We start from the raw sequence: 20,614 nt of genomic DNA, 5'->3' as shown, positions 1-20,614 counted from the left end.
TCAGGGTCCCCATTTTGCTAGGTATTACACACACCCTGCCCCAAAATTGGCACTCAAGAAAGACCATCAGTGAGTCTTAGTTGAAATATTTGTCAGTGCTGTCAAAATTCCCAAAGGGATTTTAGCAGTAATTACTTGTGTAAGGAAACCTAAATCTTAAATTCTTTGCCCTGATTCTTATCTCTGCTTCATGCCGGTTCTAATCCACTCATGGTATCAATCCTGCACTCTGCTTTAAGCCACAAAATAACCTCCTGAATTGCTTTTACGGCAGCCTTCTTACCAAAACATCGCTGCATCTTCTGAAAAACAAATGCTAGACACATCAGTAGTTTGTATGGAGAATTTGTATTGATTAGTTATATTGACCTGAGCACGAGAGTATTGTTAAAACCCAAACTGAAATGCAAGGAGCTGGAATAATGTGGAACACGTAGGAGTTTTGTTTAGGCACCATTACTACTCTTTCAGGCTTCTGGCTTTGCCATGTTTTTGTGGGAGGAAATGTACTATCTGTCTTGTTCATCACAATCACTAATGATCTGTTTGTTCCACAGCTTTGAAGGACAGCAGGTTTCAGTTAGTGAATTTCTCTAACAGTGAACTCAGAGTGTCGTTGACAAATGTCTCCGTTTCTGATGAAGGAAGATACTTCTGCCAGCTCTACACCGATCCCCCACAGGAAATTTATACCACTATGACGGTGCTTGGTAAGTGCCGGGCACTAAACTCGAACTCTTCAGTTAACGTGGAGGGTCCAGGAATGAAGGGGAGGGGAAAGGGAATCAGCACATGTTTTTTGGAAACTATTTTGTAGCAATTCCAGCCACCAAAAGTTGCTAAAACTGAATCAATTCTTAAGATTTGCCTTATAGAGCCACACCCACTCTGAGATTTCACTAAAAATCAACTTTTTTTTTTAATCCCAAAGAGCTTTTACACTAAAGACCAGCTGCCTTTATGGATCTATTGAGTCTAGGACTCGAAACGGCAATCTCAAGATTCTGAAGGTGACTAGCAAAGATCAACCTACATTTTCAAGTGAGCCATTTGCCACATGGAACATCATAGCTGTTAGCGACTAGTTGTGTTAGCTAAGTGAGGAAGAGACTGGCTGTGTGCCTCTACCCAATAGAATTTCTTTGTAATCACTCTCCATGCTCCTCTTTCTAATTAATATCCTGTTTGTAGTGGAGAAGCCAGGTGTTTGTTTTTTCTGCAGCATTTCCGTTTCGTGAGATAAGTACAGGTTTAGGAGCCAGACGCCCCTGAATTCTAAGTCTGGCTCTGCCTGTCACTGACTCACTTGGGCAGGTCACTTAAATTCCCTTGGTCAGCGTCTCCATTTGGGACAATACCTGCCTTGCTGAGGCTGCATGAGGATGAATCACTTCATCGGCTGAGTATAAACATATGAATTCCTAATGTGACATTTTGGAGTAAGTCTGACACTGTTATTGACTTGGAGTGGATGTCTGCCCAGCCAACAGTCTGGGAAATGGCAAACACTTACAAGGGGAAGACAGTCAGCTGGCTTTAATAATCCTGCAAACTATCCTCACGAACTTTCCTAGACCGCATGCCTTTCATCTTTAGGGTAGCGGAGTATATCTGTGTGTGTCACACTTCAGCAGGAGGGTGGGGATCGTGGTCATAGATTCTTTTCATTCAGTGAGGAGAAAAAGGGAAGGAATAAGATTTAAGTATATTATTTATCTGAAAGTAGGGGTATATTAATCATGGTTCCTCTCAGTGGCCATATTGGGACCCTTGGTCTGCGTACCAACAGCAATTCTTACTAGCTCCTAACCTTTCTCGTTAGGACCACTGGGGTAGGCAGGCCCATATTTCATTTGTTCCTCATCTACTACTTCAACTGCAGGAGGAAACCTTTGAGGAGCAAAAGGCCAAAGCAGACAAGGAGGGTACTCTTCAAACTGTCATCACATCTTTCCCAGATGAAGCTGTTATGCCCCCTCCACCTTCTCTGGCATCAAACAGTTTCAGGAGCGAACCAAACATGTTGCAGATTCATTGCATGTTCCCCTAGAGGAGGTTTGAGCGTCACAGCACAAGCACTTGGACATTTTGCAAATGACACTTTCTGCTCAAGTGGCCTTGCCCATAAATGAGGCCCTCCTGGATCCTGCCAAGACCATCTGGCAGACCCCAGCAATGGTATTGCCCATGTGCAAACACTCTGATAAGAAGTATTCTGCCCCAGCCAAGAACTGTGAACATTTATTTTTGAAACCTTTGCCTAATTCCCTGGCTGTTGAAGTGGTGAACGTGGCAGACAGCACCATTCATCTGCAACCCCAGAGTTTAGAATTGCAAATTTCCAAGCTCTTGGGGCTAAATAGTCACACCAGTTATTCCAAATTCACCACATTTATTAAACACCTTCCAGCAGAACATCGCGAGCAGTTCCACACTGCCATAGCTGAAGGTCAGCTAGTGACTAGAACATCTTTACAGGCCTCCTTAGATGCAGCTGACACTGCAGTCTGCTCCATCTCCATGGCAGTCACTGTACATTGGGCATCCTGGCTCCAGTTCTGTGGGTTACCTAGAGAGTTTCAAAGTCTTGTTGAGGACTGCCCCTTTGATGGACTGAAACTCTTTTTGCTGAGACCACAGGTGAATCATCGATCACTTCAGGTCCCAAATAAGAACGAAGGGTGAAGACCAATTCTAGATCTGACTCCTTAACAACTTTCTGAAAATACAAAAATGCAGAATGGTGACTTTTGCAGCTGTAATTCCACCAATGGATCCAGGGGGGTTGGTTTTCAGCCCTCAACTTTCACGACCTTATACTTTCATGCCACAATTTGTCCTTTTCACGAGAGATTATTTTGGTTTCTGGTCAGTCAAGATCACATCCAGTACTGGATACTTTTAGTCAGCCTTGTCTCTGCTCCAAAAGTATTCTTGAAGGTTTTGGCAGTGGTCACCAACTACCTTTTGTTTATTGGAGACAATGGTTTTTCCATGCCTTGATTGGTTGCTCAAGGGCCAGACTTGCAACGAGGTTTCTCTCTGCCGTAAACTCATCACTGCCCATGCCCCACAGTTAGGTCTCCAGCTCAACATCAAAACGGCCACTTTGACCTCAGTACAAAGGAGAGAACCAAGTCATTTAGCTAGTCTCCCAGGCAATTCAATTGCTGACCTGTTCAAGGGAACCACTGTCTCCATTCAGAGTCTGTCCAGGTGGATATCTGGATGTATTATTCATTGTTGTTAATTTGCCGATACACAAGCTCCTCCCAAGGTGTTAGCCCATTCCACTAGATTTCTGTCAGTGTTTCTGGTGGTGTTTAAACATGTTCCCATTGTTGGGATCTGTAAGGCTGCAATTTGGACTTCAACACATACCTTTTCCAAACACGATGTGATGGATCATTCTTCTAGATCAGATGCTGCCCTGGGGAATGCGGTCTTGTCTTCGGTGTTGGACTCTACTTCGAAGCTCCCTCCTCGTGATGAAGATACTGCTCGGAAGTCACCTGAAGTGGAGCACCCATAGGGATGCTAGTTGAAGGAGTCCAGTAATTGGAATTCTTCGAGAGGTGTCCCCCTATGGGTGCTTCACTACCCACCCTACTTCCCTTCTGCTTTGGAGTTTCCTCTGTGGACTTTGTGGTGGAGAAGGATCTGAAGGTGGTTCACTCACGCAGTCCTATATATCATTAGTATGGGGCACAAGGATGTATAGGGCACATGCGCAGGTCAAACAGGCATTGCTACCAAAAATCTCTGATCAAAGGCTCAGTGTCCAGTTGAAGGTGTGGGGACAGTGGCATAAACTGGCACCTTGTCTGCTAGCATCACAATAATAAATGAAGAATAAAGTCTTGTTCGCTGACTGTGATGTTCTTTAAGGAAAGTACTATGTACATTATGCAGTTGTTAAACCTCTTAAAGTGCTTCAAGATGCTTATGCCTATGCATGTTTGTTAGTTGCTTGCTGTTTAAGCAAAACCTTAAGCATAATTATAATGCAAAGTGAGGGATTTCTGTTAACTTTTGTCTGGGCTGATTTAATAGCCACTATTTTATGTATTAGTTTGTATGTATAAAGAACTTGAAATCTTTCATCTGACATTTTGTATGTGCTCATTTGCTTAGGAATTATCCATTTTGGAGTGTTGCAGTTCACTTTTTCTACTCAGAATTGTCTTGGTGAAAATGTAATCTACTGAATTCTCCTCTTTTTCATCCTATTTCTCATGGTTTGCAAGCAATGATACAGATGCAGTTATAAGGTTAATATAGTTACAGATAATAGTAGCTAATAGTATTACAGCCATGTCTAAAGATTAGGGCTGGCTTTTAAGCTCCTGTTAATAAGAGAACTTGAATCGCAGTGGAAGATCTTAATGTAAAATCTCACTCACTGATTGGTTGTAAATTTGGTTGTTTTTCTCATATTTAATAAGATTCTGTTCTGTCTTAGTGTTAAAACTGTGGAAACAATGTTTATAATCCGCTCTAGTATGGATCTCAGGTTTATCAACAGCCTTCAAGTTGTACTTCAGTTTTCTGATGTTCAGCTGAATAGGATGGTGTTTGTCCCCTTCAGTTTCTCTCCTATTGGTACATGTTTAAATGTATTGAGTTAGTTAATGTACATTCACTCATTGCTAAGAGATGCATCAGAAGCAGTGGTACCTGTTTAATGGGCCTATAAGCAAGTATTTTGTGCCTTCTATAACAGGCTAGAAAAATAATTTAGTTGTTCTCATTAAGAAAGTTGCACTTCAAGATTCAGAATATACCAGTTTTCGTTTCTTGTATTCCAGCGCTATTTTAGAGAAATTACAGCTGTGGGTATACCTGATGTATCTATAAGGCCCTGAGCATCTAGGTATGTCAGTTCTTGGCATATTGGGGGTGTGTATGCATGTGAGTGTGCTCCTAGCCCTCCTTTCATGGCGTGGGAAACAAAGGCAGAAGCGTATTCAGTTGCTCAAGAGCAGAGAGTGGCTGTCATTCAGGGTTGGGAACCAGGATCTCAGGTGCTCAAAACACTAGGCTAAACCTTGTTCCCTTGATTAAATGTTCTCATAAAAAGAAAATAAGTCCGAGCATGTCCTTGGTCCTCCTTTCTATCACTTTATGATGGGATCTTGTACGTGGGAAGTAAATAGCACCTATATTTCCGTGTTGATGTTACGCTTAGTAGTAGCTTTAACATTATGCTTTCCAGTCACATTTTCAATGATAGGTTTCTCTGCTTTCCCAAGAGACTTTCTAGGTGTCTCTCACCACTGCTACGGTGAAGGAGCCATCAGTGGCTGCCTGTTACCATTTCTTTGTCATTTTATTATTTTTCCTCTCTTGACATGTATTTTAATGTCTTCTGTGACACTATATATATTTATTTATTCACAATGGATTAGAACATATGAAAATCAGAAATATATGGTCTGTTTTACTCATCTTGGAGAAAAGCTACAAGTGACTAATTAGTCCTTCGATCATCTGGAAGATATTTATACATTTGTTCTTCATGAGCTTGAAAATGTATGAGTCATATTTCAACCAGACAATTGCTTAATCATAGTGATGAGAACAAAAAATGTTGAGTTATCTTTGGAAATATCAGTTTAAATTCTTTACTTAAAGGCCTAATAGGGATGGAATTGTGTATATTGGGTGATATATTCATGTTTCCCTCCTTACTGACTTTTTCATCTTTTTCAGAATTTTAAACTTGTTTTTATCCTGTCTATGGATTGCATGCTACGGTGGTGGTGGTGGTGGTGGTCTCCCTTGGGTATTACACTGTTCCTAAATAGTATTGGATTGTTTTTCACTGATGATGATTACAGCCCTCTGGCTTTGTAGCTCACAGTAGTGTTGTCTCTAGAGGGTACTTGCCTTAGAGAGAGGAAAACTCTCAGCTTGCAGTAATTGCAATCTGAAGCAGTTATCTTTGTTAAGAGCCAAAGTTGTTTCCACATCTCTTCATCAAATCTGGGATTGTATTTGCCTTTTGGTTTATTTTGATGGGAGATGCATTGGCAATTGGAGACAGTGGCATTCTATTCTGGTCCCAGGCTTGGTGGCTTTTTTTAAGAGGCCTAAATGTATTTGATCTTTGCTGGTCATCTTCCACATCTTGAGATGGAGGCTTGAAACTGAAGAGCAGATGAAAAAAGTTTTACCTTTAGGGAGCTAAAACTGTAGGTAGGTACGGTACCTTTAAATGTAATCCTTTTTCTGTTTCCCTTCTCATTACTGACTGTAAAATTTATATGAATGCAAGCTATATTCTTTGTGTGGTATCACACCCATGTAGCATGAAAGAGAGCAGACAATTTACAGGGGACCATGCTTAGCTGGGAGGGACTATAGAAAATGTGAGAATTTAATAAGCAATAGTTGATGAAGCTCAAAGCTGGGCTGAAAACATTGAACACAACTATTAGGAACCTGTGTGTTAAGGGACAATAGTACAAATAATAATTTCATAAATTGAGAGATCTGATAAGTCTGGGTGCCTAGTTTACCCAAAAAGCATCCAGCTGTCAGGTTTAAAACAAATAAAAGGAAGTAGTTCTTCACACAGCACACAGTCAACCTGTGGAACTCCTTGCCTAAGGAGGTTGTGAAGTCTAGGACTATAACAGGGTTTAAAAGAGAACTAGATAAATTCATGGAGGTTAAGTCCTTTAATGGCTATTAGCCTGTATGGGTAAGGAATGCTGTCCCTAGCCTCTGTTTGTCAGAGGGTGGAGATGGATGGCAGGAGAGAGATGACTTGATCATTACCTGTTAGGTTCACTCCCTCTGGGGCACCTGGCATTGGCCACTGTTGGAAGACAGGAGAATGGGCTGGATGGACCTTTGGTCTGACCCAGTCTGGCCGTTCTTATGTAACATTGAGTAACTTGTTGATGAGTTCTCGGGTATACACCAGTTAAAGATCAAAATGTACTGACCTTGTTCTGATTTATATTTTTGATTTTAGTCCCACCACGCAATTTGGTGATTGATATCCAGAAAGACATTGCCACTGAAGGAGAGGAGATTGAGTTGAACTGCACTGCCATGGCCAGCAGACCAGCCACCAAAATCAGATGGTTCAAAGGGAACAAGGAGCTAAGGGGTAGATTTATCTTCTAAATGAGTACCGTTTTATAGATAACTGACGTGGTTAAATTTTATACCATCTAAATAGAATATTGTGGTGACAGAGACTAGAAACACTTGTTTAAAAAAAAAAAAAAAAGAATAGAGCAAGCTGTTTCATTCGCCATGTCAGTGGCAAAATATATGGGCAGACTTAAATGACAAACGCATCTTAACAGTAAAGGTCTTTACACCTGTTTTTGTCCTTTAGTTACCTGCCAGAATCCGAGTTCAGAGTTCTGGATTTGCTCTTCAGCTGCTGATGTCCTCAGTGATCTCTTAAGGTGTGCGGGGAAGGTAGCTCTTTGCCCTGATTTAGGGGTCAGTGTGATGGCATCAACTGGGGTGTAAAAGCATTTGAGTGCACTTTTATATCTAGCTCAGTTCTTCATGCGGGATTGTGTAGATGTTCATATAAAATGAGTTTTTTCTACTCTGTAAAGTCTAGTGCTTGTGGAATTTGTACAGATAAGTCACAGCACGGATTGCACATGATGTGCTGTTTAAGTCTGTGTGCACATGCCATCACCTCTGGTTTTGTCCCATCTGAGATCATAACAGATGCTTACAGAAGTCAGATACAGTCTGCAAATTTAACCCCCTGCAAGGACAGGATAAAGTTCTCCGGACAGAGGACGTATATCCCTTCCCTCCCTTAGCACAATGACACATACTGAACTTATGCTGCCACATGTAGCATCCCATAGAACCAACTGCTTTCCGGCACCTGTTGTCATCTAAATGATGCATGGATCTTCAAATGGCCTCCTCTTTGGTTTCTTTTGCTTTCTGTAGGGCTCCAGTACAACAGTATTTGACCACTTGTGCTTGACCTGTCCAGCTCCTTTATTAAGCTTTCTCGCTTCAGCAATTGAATTCCAACAGTCCTGTATCTTTGAAGACTGCCGAGCAAGTAGAGGCTTCTTGAAATACCAAATCACCCTGCTGATTCTTTGGCACAGTGGGGTTTTCAAAAATAGAAATAGGGAAACTGAAATAGTTTTCTTTGTTCTTGATTTTTATACGGACTCAGATGGAGAGAGAACCAGGATCCTCTTTGATTATGCAATCTTTCCTCTAAACATAACAGGTTGTTGTTTTTAACAGTTGTCAACGTGTTTTACCTATGTATTATCCACAGGAGCTGTTTTGTGGGCTTGAAGGGGAGGTGTCGCTTGTAGGTTTCCCTCTTATCCATTTTATCTCCATGATTTGAACCATAAAAAGTGCAGTTGATAAGCTCATTTAAAAGAGGCAGTGGTTTCTGGTCAGCAAGTATGTGCTGAGTTCATGGAAAACCTCGTTAGTTTTGTCACTTAACCCTGAGCCGCCTCTTTCCTGTTCTGTGTGTGTTCTGGAAGTCTTGCCCTGTAATATACTTCACTCCAACCCACTGCTATGATATTGTCAATGGATCTTCAACAGTGTCACTGTTTAAATATTTTAATTACTGTTTTTAATTATGTTAATCCATTTACTCTCTCTCCCTCCTAATAGCTGATGATGGGTTTTCATCTCCATAGCATCTGAATTCCAGGATGCTTTCCAAAAAAAACCCCAAGCTCTTAAATCAGTGGCGCTGTAAGCATCCTGGCATTTTTAATCCTTATGACAGTGCACTGTATATTTTAAGTTTTAATGACTTTGGTAGGAGGGATAGTATTACCCACGTGTACACCTCCCTGCCCTGAGCAGTCAATGCTATAGAGATGAAAGTTGGAAATTTAAGGGCACATTGTTCCCAGCACCTCTTTTGTCTACCATGGTGACGCCAGCGAGATGATGACAATGTGATGTTGTCATGAATATGCTCTCCCGTGATTACTCTGTGCTCTCTCCCTCATCTATCTGGCAGGCAAATCTGAAGTGGAGCAATGGTCTGATATGTTCACTGTGACTAGTCAGCTTTTGCTGACCGTGGGGCGCGAGGACGATGGGGTCCCTGTCATCTGCCTGGTAGATCACCCCGCTGTCAAAGACTTACAGACCCAGCGCTACCTAGAAGTAATATGTGAGTACCAGAGCTTTCTATTCTTCTAACGTAGAATGTTTCTCATTTAAACAGAAGTTCAAAACCATTAATTATGTAATTAGGTTTTATTACAGTGTAGATAGGGTTTATAAATGTAGAAATCAAAGTATTGAGTATTGTTTAATGGCTTAAACAATGACTTCTCCTTGCAGTTTTGCTGTGATGCCAAATTCCTAGTTTTATTCTCTCCACATAGAATAACTTGCTTTACCCAGATTTAGCACCTTGAAGGGTTAATAGCTAGGCCTTGTAATTATGTCACAGCAGATTAATTTTAATTTTAAGTCCTAACTTTTTTAACAATGCATGTATTTCTTTAAAAGTTAGCATCACTGCTGAGCTCCATTTAAAGTAACTTACTGCAGTTCTCCATTGGTAAATGAACTGAGAGACACATGCTGGGATGCAAGAGAGACTTTCATAATGCATATAACGGGAAGTATAGTACAGTAGTTCTTTTCTAAATTAGAGCTGCAGAAATATGTTTAAAAATAGTGGAACCTTTAAGGTAAAGGTCAAGTAAAAGCAGCCTGCTAAAGCAAGCTAATCTTAGGGTTTACTGCTTCTGACTACTTTCAGGAGAAAAGCTAGGTGGGACATTTCACTTCATTCTCTATGAACTGCCATTTAGACACATTACATGAGTGATGTACATAAATAGAAAGTAGATTTCTGAAAATACCCATGGGGCAATCCACAGCAGAGGTGGCTCGTGTTCATATTTGTGACACAGAACACAGTCATGTTAGCATCACTGTGTCATGTTATCAAGTGGAATATGGCTTTTGTAATCAGAAATGCAAACAAACCTGACATTGCTGTTCTCTTGTGCTGAGGCAGACACCCCAAAGTGGTGAGATGCTAAGATGACTCAAATTTCTTTCTTTTGTAGGTTCATCTCAACCGTAACAGTATATAAAGGGAGTGGAGAGTTGTTAATGTTTCATCTATTTCATTATGTAGCTTCATTAAGAGCATTCTGCTTACAATTTTCATATCACTGAAACTAGCATGAAGTAATGTCCCTATAATAGGGAAAACAAAAATGATCAGATACTACCTAAATTGGCAGATACTAGATTTCTTGTGACTGTGCTAATGTGTAATTCATTTATGCAAACTTAATGTCCATTAACATTTCTTGTAGAGCTCCATTAGCTTTAATAATACATTAGCACCTTTGTGAGGCTTGATCAACTACTTAACGGGGGAAAAAATCCCATCTCTCAGATGATACAGGAAAATTGAAATCCTTTTTTTTTTTTTTTTTTAAACTTGTTTATAAGGGGGTCAGATTAGTAGTTTAAGGCTTTCCTATGGATATTTCTGTGTAATGCCTACTTTTTGGTGCAGTAGAAATGGGTCAGTCTTTTTAACAGTGTGTGCAGTAGGGTTCCTTCTACATTTGTCTATGAACGAGAAAATAAATCTCTTTTCTGAAACCTTTTGGTTGCAGCTTGTAAAAGGCACCACACAGAATTATGACAAAGCACATTTACACCTGTGGTTATCTGAAGGTCTTGGGGGACATCCAAAACCTTCCCTGTATTGGTTTTATCTGTTGCAAAGGGCATTTTTTCCACTTATCGCTAATTTTAGGCCTGCCTTTGGGTGTCTCTTGGGGAGGGAGCGGTGTTACCTAATGCTTACCACAAGTTTGTTGGAATGCACTTAATGCAGAGCTTTCTGCAAGAGGATGGGGAAACAACGTGAAATGGTCTTGTTGACTAGCGTGTTTGTCTTCACGTTCTGAAATTAACCTGGAGCTTGTGAAAGGCACTAGACGAATAGCTCTGCCAACAATCGTTGCTTTTTGATACACAGAACGAGCAAACAGCCCAGGGAGCTGCACAATATGTGTCCTAACAGTCTCCTCTCTCCCTCTATCAATCTGTGTCAGCCCTCTCCTGGTGTTGAGGGGAGTTCGGTCTCCATGATGCGTCAATTCCTGGCCCTTCTTCTGAACCTGTTGTGGGGGTGGTAATGAAGATTTATATAGTCAGAGGACACTGAATTATACTTATGTCTAAGCTATGTTGTGATAAGTGGGCCTACAAATGTACCCTAATTGTGAGCTCGTCTTTGAAAAATATATGAAGGTTTATAAGAGATCACAATAACGTAAAGGACAAATGTGGATGTGAGAAGAAGCAAAAGTGAGACAGAGATTGAATTAATTTAAACAACAAGGCCTACTAATGTAACTCAAGGACCGTGTTAAGATCATGCTTGATACCCGAGAGAAGTGTGGAAATCTGTGAACCAGAATTGGTGTGCTGGAAACTAGGCCTAATTGGTGGGGGGGGGGAGGGGGGTATTCCGCCTATCGCTCCTTTAGCAGGTCCTCAAAGAGATTTTGGGGAGAAAAATTGGCTACTGGAGTGAGCTTCACCCTCATGACAGCCACCCCCACCGTCGCTTGGGACCCTGGGCCTTTGTCATCCCAATCCTGAAAGATATCCTGATTTGACGGGGCAGAGAGAGGGACCTAGATGTCATGACCAACCCCACCGGCTCCAGCTGACTCCCAAACACCACCCGGATGAAAGAGAATCTGACATCGTAACAGCTCAACCCCATCTCCGCTAACTTTTTCCCCCTCTTTTCCCCAAAAGGACAGTTTTTTACCGCCTTTGATACCATCTAAGGCCACGTCTACATTTCCCCTTATGTCAGCCAAACTTATGTTGCTCGGGGTCCCGCCGACACTGCCACTCATTGCAGGTGGTTTAATTATGTCAATGGGAGAGATCTCGCCTGTCGGCAAAGAGCGGCTACACGAGAGATCTTACAGCGGCACAGCTGCATCGGTATAGCTGTGCGGTCGAAAACTCGCTAGTGTAGACATAGACTAAGACTGTCAAACAAGGGATTTTATTTTTCCTTCTAAAAATCTCTCTCCAGCTAAAGGGAAGGGGACGGAACAAGGGATGTGGTTAAAATGAAAGCCTTATTTAATAACTGACATTTCAAATGCTTTAACATTTTTGCCTTTTTTTTTCCTTTTAATGGTGTGTTTTCCATGGGACTAAGCAGGCTGAGGTCTCTGTATTTCAAACCCTGAACCTCGTTTAACACTGTTTAATGTTGGACAGTGACTGGGTTATGCTAACACCTTTGGTCCATATATTCAATCTGAATGAATACAAAAGCCACCAAAGAACCATCACATGGAAAGGGCTTCCAGTCAGTACCAGCCTGTTTTGGATCTGACCTGGAGTCCAAGGCATGGAAGGTTCTATAGCCCAATTCTTATCTCTGGAGCCAGTCTCCTATCTATTTTTTCCAAACTTTGTTTTTGAAGGCAATATGGTCGGAGGATTCACTGCGGGCCTAGGGAGGAAGTAAGGAAGGAATTGATGGGATCAAAACTCTGGCAGGAACCCTCTAAGGGGATTCCAGGCAGTTCTGTTTCTAGACCACTGGGAATTCTGTATCTAGACCACTGGAAGAGAAGGGAGCCAGTATGAGCCGATGGCAGAAGTAGGGATCAGAAGATGGGGAGTGGCTGTGGCTGCTGATATTGGGGAGGCCGAGCACCAAAAAAAGCCACAGTGCTGCCATATCAGCTCTGGGTCCTGCAGGCTACTCGGCGGGCTTGGCACAGACCATGCCATAGGGGAGTGCCGGCCTGGATCTCTGTAGTGTTGTGGGGAGACCCGTAGCACTGCAGGCTTCTGTCTCCTGAGTCTCAAAGCTACTACATGTAGGAAGAAGCTACAATCCCCTGGTGACCTTTTTTTTTTTTTTAATAGATCAGATTCACACTAGCTCCAGGCAACAGTGAAGAGGCAGCTGGAGCATTTACTTACTTCCACGTTCCTCTCTGTGAATCCGTTTTCTTGTCCCTAAAATGGGAATAATACTAACCTTCCTCGGTAAAGCCCTTTGAGATCTCCAGAGGGGGGAAGTGTGATATAAAAGCTAAGTTTTATTGTTCCACATAGTTTCTCCTCACTGTGCATGATGCATATGCAGTTCAGTGCTTTGTTTACCCATTACCCAAAGAGGGGCTACATAAGGCGGAGGAAAATCCACTTGTCTTCTCTGACTGAAGTGTAGATCAGAGCGTCCTCTGACGCAGGGCCAGCCTTTTAAAGAAATTATACTCCTAAAATCAGGCATAATTGTCACTTTCTCAATAGCTTTTTAGAGCTGGGATTTGCAATCAGAGCAAAGTAGCCCTCCAAATTGCTGTTTCATGCACGTTAGCTGACCACTTTGTTACCTCCAGCTTTACAGTATACCGAATCTCCAAGCAAGTGGCAATTAACATTTGCACACCGTGCTGTGTCAAAACATGTGTTTACATAGTTGTGTTGCTGAGCCCAGAGAGGCATAATTTGAAAGAGGGTTGGTTGCTTTTAAAAAAGTGATTGCATTTGTTGTTGCACAATGCCAGCTTGAACTTGCCCTTCCATCCATACAGCACACCATGCCCGTGTCTTTGGAATGTCAGCTACTGACACTATACGGGGAGCCAGAGTAGACCGGTTTCCCAAGGTGTCGTATACCCCAGTGCTCTTAGTCTGTCAGACTTAAGAAAGAAAGGTGGTGTATGAAAAAGAAAGTATTAGCAGGCAACTTTCAAGTGATGGATCCAACTTTCAAAGCTTATGAGCTAATATTTGTTGGTTTCAAGTTCAGAATGTGCAGGGACATTATAAGGCTAGTTGCAAAACGAACACAAGAAACACAACATAAACCATAAAGCCTGGAATGTGGGGGAGAGGAAATGGTTGGTGTCCTACTAAACAAATCAAAATAAAACCCACAAAAGAGAGCAAAGGCTGAATGAACTCAGCGTAATCTGGGCCTTATGAAGGGTAGTCTTGAAACAGAAGTAGTGCTTTCAGATGTTCTCCTACATATTTCATAGTAATTTTCCAAGAAAAATGTACTTGGGTTATTCCCTACACAGTTAATAGCAGCTGTGGTAATGTTTTCTCTGTCATGCTCTTGAAAAAGAAACCTCACCACAGATGAACCAACATGTGCCTGGTGCAAATGCAAATGATCAAAGAGAAGACTAGTCTGGGGTAGCCATCAAAAGAAGCCAAATGATTGCAGAAAAGTCCAAGTACCTTTCCCCAATAAACAAGTTCCTCCTATTGTCCCCTCAGATGGTGTAAATTACCACTATAAAATAGCCAGGGTAAAATTTCCCTTTTAAAAATTTGGACCCTAAAAATAGTATTTTCAAAAGCTCCTTGGTGATTTAGGAGCTCAAGTCTCATTGAAGGTCAATAGCACTTCTGCTTCTAATTCATGCAGGTGCTCTTGAGAATGCTGCCCTTAAATATATATCTATTCCATTAGAAATATATTTTCAGCTGTTAAGAAAAGGAAATCATTCCACTGGAAATTGAGGTACAAGATGTCAGCCTGCAAAGTGACCTGTTACAATGAGTTTTATAAACAATTCATTTGTACGTTTTCTTGTGTGTTACAGTTCAAAGAATTTAAAGATTTCAGCTTCTTTTTCGTTTACCAACCACTCCTAAGAGCTAACTTTTTGAAATGGCTCTCAGCCCTACTCCCTTGGGCTGAGTGCTCTCTACATCTCCTAAAATAGGCTGGGGTGGGGAGTCGGTGCTCTAAGGGACAATGGATTCCATCTTAGGCTCTGACTTCACTGCTCAGAAAGGCATGTGTGCAGCTGTGCTAGCTGTAAAAGCAAAACAGTGGAGACAAGTGGAGTTTTACTGTAGGGTAAATTAGGCAAGGTCATCCACATCCCTGACCTTTGCCTCACCTATGTCAGGGAAAAAAATGCAGCTGCCTTGTCTCCACTAGGATTTTATAGTAAGCTAGCGAACGAGCATCTGTTATCTCACTTGAGGGTAGGGATGGAGAGGGAGACATTTGTGTCAGGGAAGGCACAGCCTCAGGTGATGCGGGAAGTAGAGTTGATGTCTCAGTCTACTTAGAACTATGCCTCAACATGATTCTGGGGGAGCGTATTGCTGCAGCGGCCAAACCTCTATGTGAGAGAAAAGATGCCCCAACTGCTCGTGGTTACCATCAGAAATTCCAGGGCACTTTTCATTAGAATAAGGCTAGTGTCCTAGCCAAATTCCATTGTGACATTAATATTCTGCTCACTTAACGTTCCCCTGTGGTATCAGTAGGCAGCGAGGTCCTTATCCTTCAATCCCCTGCCGGTAAGCCTACTCATGCAGAGTTGCAGGGGAAAAAAACATGGACTTCTGGTGTTTTCTAAGTCCTTTGGGTGTGCAGTAGAATTTGTATCTCACTATTTCACAAGCCCCATAATGACCCCATGCACAATGGGGTCTGACCCCATTTCTTAGCAAAGACTTAGTAAGGCTGTTGCTCATTATGCTTAATGTGATTGTTCCATTATTACCTGGTTTTCTGCTTATTTGTAAGCATTTTGTCATGTTCTGAGACTGTAAACTCAGAGGGACAAGCACAGTCTTGTGTTGTGTTGTATTGTGTTGTGTGTGATAAGGATAGCTAGCACTGTAGGACTCTGCTCCCTGTTTTGGATTAATAGGGCCGTGATGATGTCTGATATGAGAAAGACTTAATAGAAAAATACTACAATCACTTTACTACTGTACTGTGAAGTGTGCAAAGTAGTTAAGTGAGCTGCAAGTTCTCAAATAAATGAACTCGGAGTTTGGTTTTTGCCACTCTTATGTTGAGTAGTAGCTCATCCTACTCATGAAGGGATAGCTCAGTGGTTTGAGCAGTGGCCTGTTAAACCCAGGGTTGTGAGTTCAATCCTTGAGGGGGCCATTTAGGGATATGAGGCAAAAACCTGTTGGATGATTTAATTGGGGATTGGTCCTGCTTTGAGCAGGGGGTTGGACTAGATGATCTCCTGAGGTCCCTTCCAACCCTGAGATTCTGTGATTCTATGAAGTAAGCCAGGGGTCGGCAACCTTTGGCACGCGGCTCGTCAGTGTAAGCACCCTGGCAGGCCAGGCCAGTTTATTTACCTGCTGACACGGCAGGTTCGGCCGATCGCGGCCCCCACTGGCCGCGGTTTGCCGACCCGGGCCAATGGGGGCGGCGGGAAGCAGCGCGGGCGAGGGATGTGCTGGCTGCGGCTTCCCGCCGGCCCCATTGGCCTGGGACGGCAAACCGCAGCCAGTGGGGGCTGCGATCGGCCAAACCTGCCGCATCAGCAGGTAAATAAACTGGCCTGGCCCGCCAGGGTGCTTACCCTGACGAGCCGCGTGCCAAAGGTTGCCGACCCCTGAAGTAAGCTAATAGCATCGTGAGTAAAGGGTGGCAAAGTCTAATCCTTTCTGAACTTTTAAGATAAATGCTGCTTTATGAATGTAGGAGATATTATTGAAATGAAATCTCTGCAAACAAGCAGGCCATAATGTCTTAATAATGTTTTTAAAAGCAAAACTGAGTTTGACAAATGGCAACTGTGTTCAGTAACAATAACTCTTTCATGCTTGATTAATAGTCACACTAGCAAATGTATAACTCTGCGATGGATTGATACAATGTGCTGCATGGTATTAGTTCAGATATCTCCAATGGTTCTTGAGTAGCTGTCTCTTTTAGAATTCATTATTGCACGAGGAGTGGATGGGTGTTTGTGTTGCATATAATTTTTAGAGAGGAAACAGCAACAAAATACATTAAAATATCATTAAGGAGTTGAAATGAGAAAATACCCCCAGAAAAATGTGTTAAAGATTAATCTTCAGTCTTTGTGGTACTTTTCCTTTGCTTGTTATAGCACTGGAAATGGATGACAAAGTATAAGCCTTAACTCTGTATTTTTTCTCTTGTGGGTTTAAATTCTAATTAATTGAACATAGATTTTTATGTCCTACATGCATGTTTATAAAAATATATACCCATGGAAACAGTTGTAACCGCTTGTTATGCCAGGAGAATTCATTGTACCCAATTATGCTAAAAATCAGCCATATATGTATGCTTTCATACTTTCAGTAATCTTTGTTTCTGGTGAGTACAGATATTAATTGCATGGTATGCAGTGAAGTGATTAACATCAATGTAATTTATCATCTGGAGATTTCTGAACATAAATAAATGAGTTGTTTTGTTCAGTGAGGTGTTGACCCCTTCAGAATCTGAGACTTATGTTTTTTTATTGTAAATATGAAAGGCACCACAATCAGCCAAGTGTTGAGTTATTTGATTTTCTGGGGCATTAGTCGCTCTTGTTTGTGACATTTCCCAGTTGTGTGCTCGTTTGCAAGCTCATTAATAAGGTTTTCTCAGAGGAATGTTGTTGAGAATGAAGAACATACAGTAGGGCCTGGGTTTGATAGTTTTGCTGTGAGGCTCGGCAAACATACAGCAGCAGTGTGCAGTTAGATGTATAAAATGGGAAATAATTCTACACAAAATCTTTGCGTTCAAAAGCCCCGTCTTGTCTGTCTGACTTAAACCAAAGCCTTGTACTTTTTAAAATGAAAAATTAACCATTTTGCTACCTATGGCCCCCAGAAACCAGATAATTAACCATTTCTTTGTATATGCCTATGATTTTGGTGGCTGTACTTCTGTTATGTTAAGTTTGGGTATAGCAGGACATATAATTGGTGGCAACGGTCGCAGAGTTCACCATCTGAGGAGAAGTGCCTCTAATAGTGTAACTGGCTGTTTAACAAGAGCTGCATGCTATATATTAAATAAAAAAACTAATCTCAGTAACATCAAGGTCGCAACACTTAAGCTGGACATTCAGACTAAAGGTTAGACACTATATAATGAAAGCATGTCATTGTGTAAAAAAGAATAAGAAAAGGCACAATGGGAATAAGAAGACTGGCGCATCTTAACTTTAATATTTCTTTACTATTACAAGTTAAATGCTTAAATCTTCTCTTTATGTTTCAGGGATGACTTTTTAAAAGTCTGTTTGAGATCAGAAAGGCTCCTTTAGACCCACTGTATGTCAGTCATCCCTTTAACTGTTAGTTTAAAAATGAGGTCTATCGATCTGATAGCTGTTTATTTTATAATCCCATGTTGCTATTCAACCATTATATGGACCATAACATTGATACAGATGTGTGCTGCTAAGATAATAAAAGCTGAGGTGGAAAGACCTATTAGACTCTTAAGTCCCTACCCATTCCACTATGAAATATAATCCCCTGATAAGAGGGGACAGCTGATTTTAGGATAAAGATGGCACTTACATATACATAGTAGCCAATATACAAATATTGATGCTTCTGACATTTTTGAAAAATATATTCCCTGAGGGCCTATCCCCAGGTCTTAATCTATAGTCTAGATTTATGCACTAATTGCATCTGCAAAGCTTCATATTAAAATGCCAACTGAATTGATTGCTTTTTCTGTTTGCATTTTTACCCTTTAACTCAAAAGTTGTGTTCTTATAATTAACTTAAATAGACATTTTTCCCCTCTAACTTAAATATTTTTTTCTGACTAATTTTGCTTTTTCTGGAGTTAATATATGCAGTCTGATTTAGAAACTGGTGAAAATCAAAGCTCTATGAGCAATTTCCTTGTTAATTTTAATTCAGACAATATATCATGCCTATTAAAGTAAAACACAGGTCAAAACCCATAGATTAAGGAGATGAGAATACATATAAAACTTTCACGAGCCTCAAAAGCTATTGGAAGGAGTATTGTGAAGTACATCTTGGATGATTTTTAAACTAACGTAAAGGAAGGTAGACAGGAATTCTTCTACTTCAGCTGAAAATATTTTCTTCTGAGGAAACAGTGTCTCCTAGATCAGCAGAGAGATTAAAACTAGGGATTAACACAATCAGAAAATAGATTTTAAAATATTAAGACTTTAAAAACTCATAACTTAAGCAAGATAATTTTTAATTGAGTTATTAGAAGATTCAGTTTCCTAATTTTCTCAGCTGGCAAAAGATTTGGCATTTAAAAAGCGTTTCATACTTGAAATCAAGAAACAAAATATTTAATGCTATATTAATGAACATGTAGAGCTAGATAAAGTCTCATTTTCTCAGCACCAATGCAAGTTTTCTCTCTGGTCCATGCATGCCCAACTTGGGTTACAAACTCCTTTAGTTTATACTGGAATTGTTGTATGCAGTGCTGTAGCTATGGTGGTCCCAGGATATTGGAGACAAGCTGGGAGAGGTAATATCTTTTATTGCACCAACTTCTGTTGGTGAGAGAGACAGACAAGCTTTCATGTTTACACAGAGCTAGTTGTCTTCTGAGATGGCTTGTGCAGCAGGAGAGATGCTGCAGCTATGCCTATATATCTGCTCTCTTGAATGAATATAATAGACTAGCGTGCTAGGTGTTACTGAGAGTGGCCTGTTGATATTTTTTCTTGATCTATCTGTTCATATATACACACCATGAATTTTAGTGTGTTTTAAGCAGCCTGTTTGTTGATTTGGTTGATTTTGAAGGCAGCAATGTGCAAAGAAAACCTTCAGTCTGATGGGCTGTATCAGCCATGAGGATCATTAGTTTGTTGCTTTTCCCAGGTCGGAAAAGTCAGAAGTGGGCTGAGTTATGAAAAAGCTCTCTTGAGTTTAAAAAACATTTCACATAATGTTGTATTATTAATGGCTCTGGTCCAACACAGTCAGTGTGTATTGAAAGTGGATGGTCCTGCAGGGGCAGCTGTTGTATGCCCCATATCACTTACACTGAAATTCCTGAAGAGCCACGAGCTATTAGAGTGTGATGAATCAAATCTGGTATGATTGACACAGCCCCAAAGAGCATTGTCTGTACTTTGAGCATAATGCAATTTTCTCTCTCACTGCCGCTTGTGATCACTCTTTAGGACGGTGAAATTACTGTACACGGCCACCAAAATTAAATGTACTGCACTGCACTATCCCATTCTGTATGCGCTGATTGTATTTCTAAGGGGGTGTCTGAGTGTGATCACACTCTCCGTCTCCTATTTGGGGTTCAGCAAGAAAAGAAAATTTGCAGTTAAGCATTTGACTCTTATTAAAAATGTCAATTGCCTTTAGCGCCCGTTGGCCACAGTTTACATCTTCGTTGACTGCGGAGTCCAAACAGCCAACGAGCCACAGAGGCTTGAGCTGCTATTCTGCTTCCACAGGAAGGGCTGTCTCCAGCTCAGGGGCACGTGGGAGGATGAGGAGGAAGGAATCTTGCTCTACTGTTACTTTTGCTGTACTTGTTGTGTGCACAGCACCGGTCTCTCACCACACCAGTAGCTGGTGCCCCTTTTGCAAAAGCTCAGTCCTTTTAAAACAGTTTGACATGCACATATATCTTCAGTAGAAGCTGCAGCTTGTATCCTCTGTTGTTCCCCCACCTTGCATGGTTTTAAGGTGAGGTTAATATTTAAGGGTGGTCTCTAAACAAGGCAGGCCTACATGTGGTACAGCCTAAGAAGTGCTTCGGGAAGAGTTGGAGATGAAAAGCGCTGTATAAACCTAAAACATGAATTAAGCACCACCATTT

The 20,614-nt window shown here is 41.3% G+C and overlaps 1 protein-coding gene across 1 annotated transcript in view; it reads left to right on the top strand.

Annotated features, from left to right (window-relative positions):
* CADM1 (cell adhesion molecule 1) overlaps nucleotides 1–20,614 on the top strand; it is a 290,220-nt gene that overhangs the window by 212,187 nt on the left and 57,419 nt on the right. Inside the window, exons 3-5 of the mRNA XM_065417204.1 lie at nucleotides 558–710; nucleotides 6,983–7,120; nucleotides 8,999–9,154. Coding sequence (XP_065273276.1) covers nucleotides 558–710; nucleotides 6,983–7,120; nucleotides 8,999–9,154 — 447 coding nt within the window. The remainder of the gene's footprint in view (nucleotides 1–557; nucleotides 711–6,982; nucleotides 7,121–8,998; nucleotides 9,155–20,614) is intronic.

This window comes from Emys orbicularis, chromosome 15, assembly GCF_028017835.1.
Source record: "Emys orbicularis isolate rEmyOrb1 chromosome 15, rEmyOrb1.hap1, whole genome shotgun sequence".
In the NCBI taxonomy this organism is placed as follows: domain Eukaryota; kingdom Metazoa; phylum Chordata; order Testudines; family Emydidae; genus Emys; species Emys orbicularis.
Note: the sequence above shows the minus strand (reverse complement) of the source record. Positions and strands in the feature narration are given on the sequence as shown.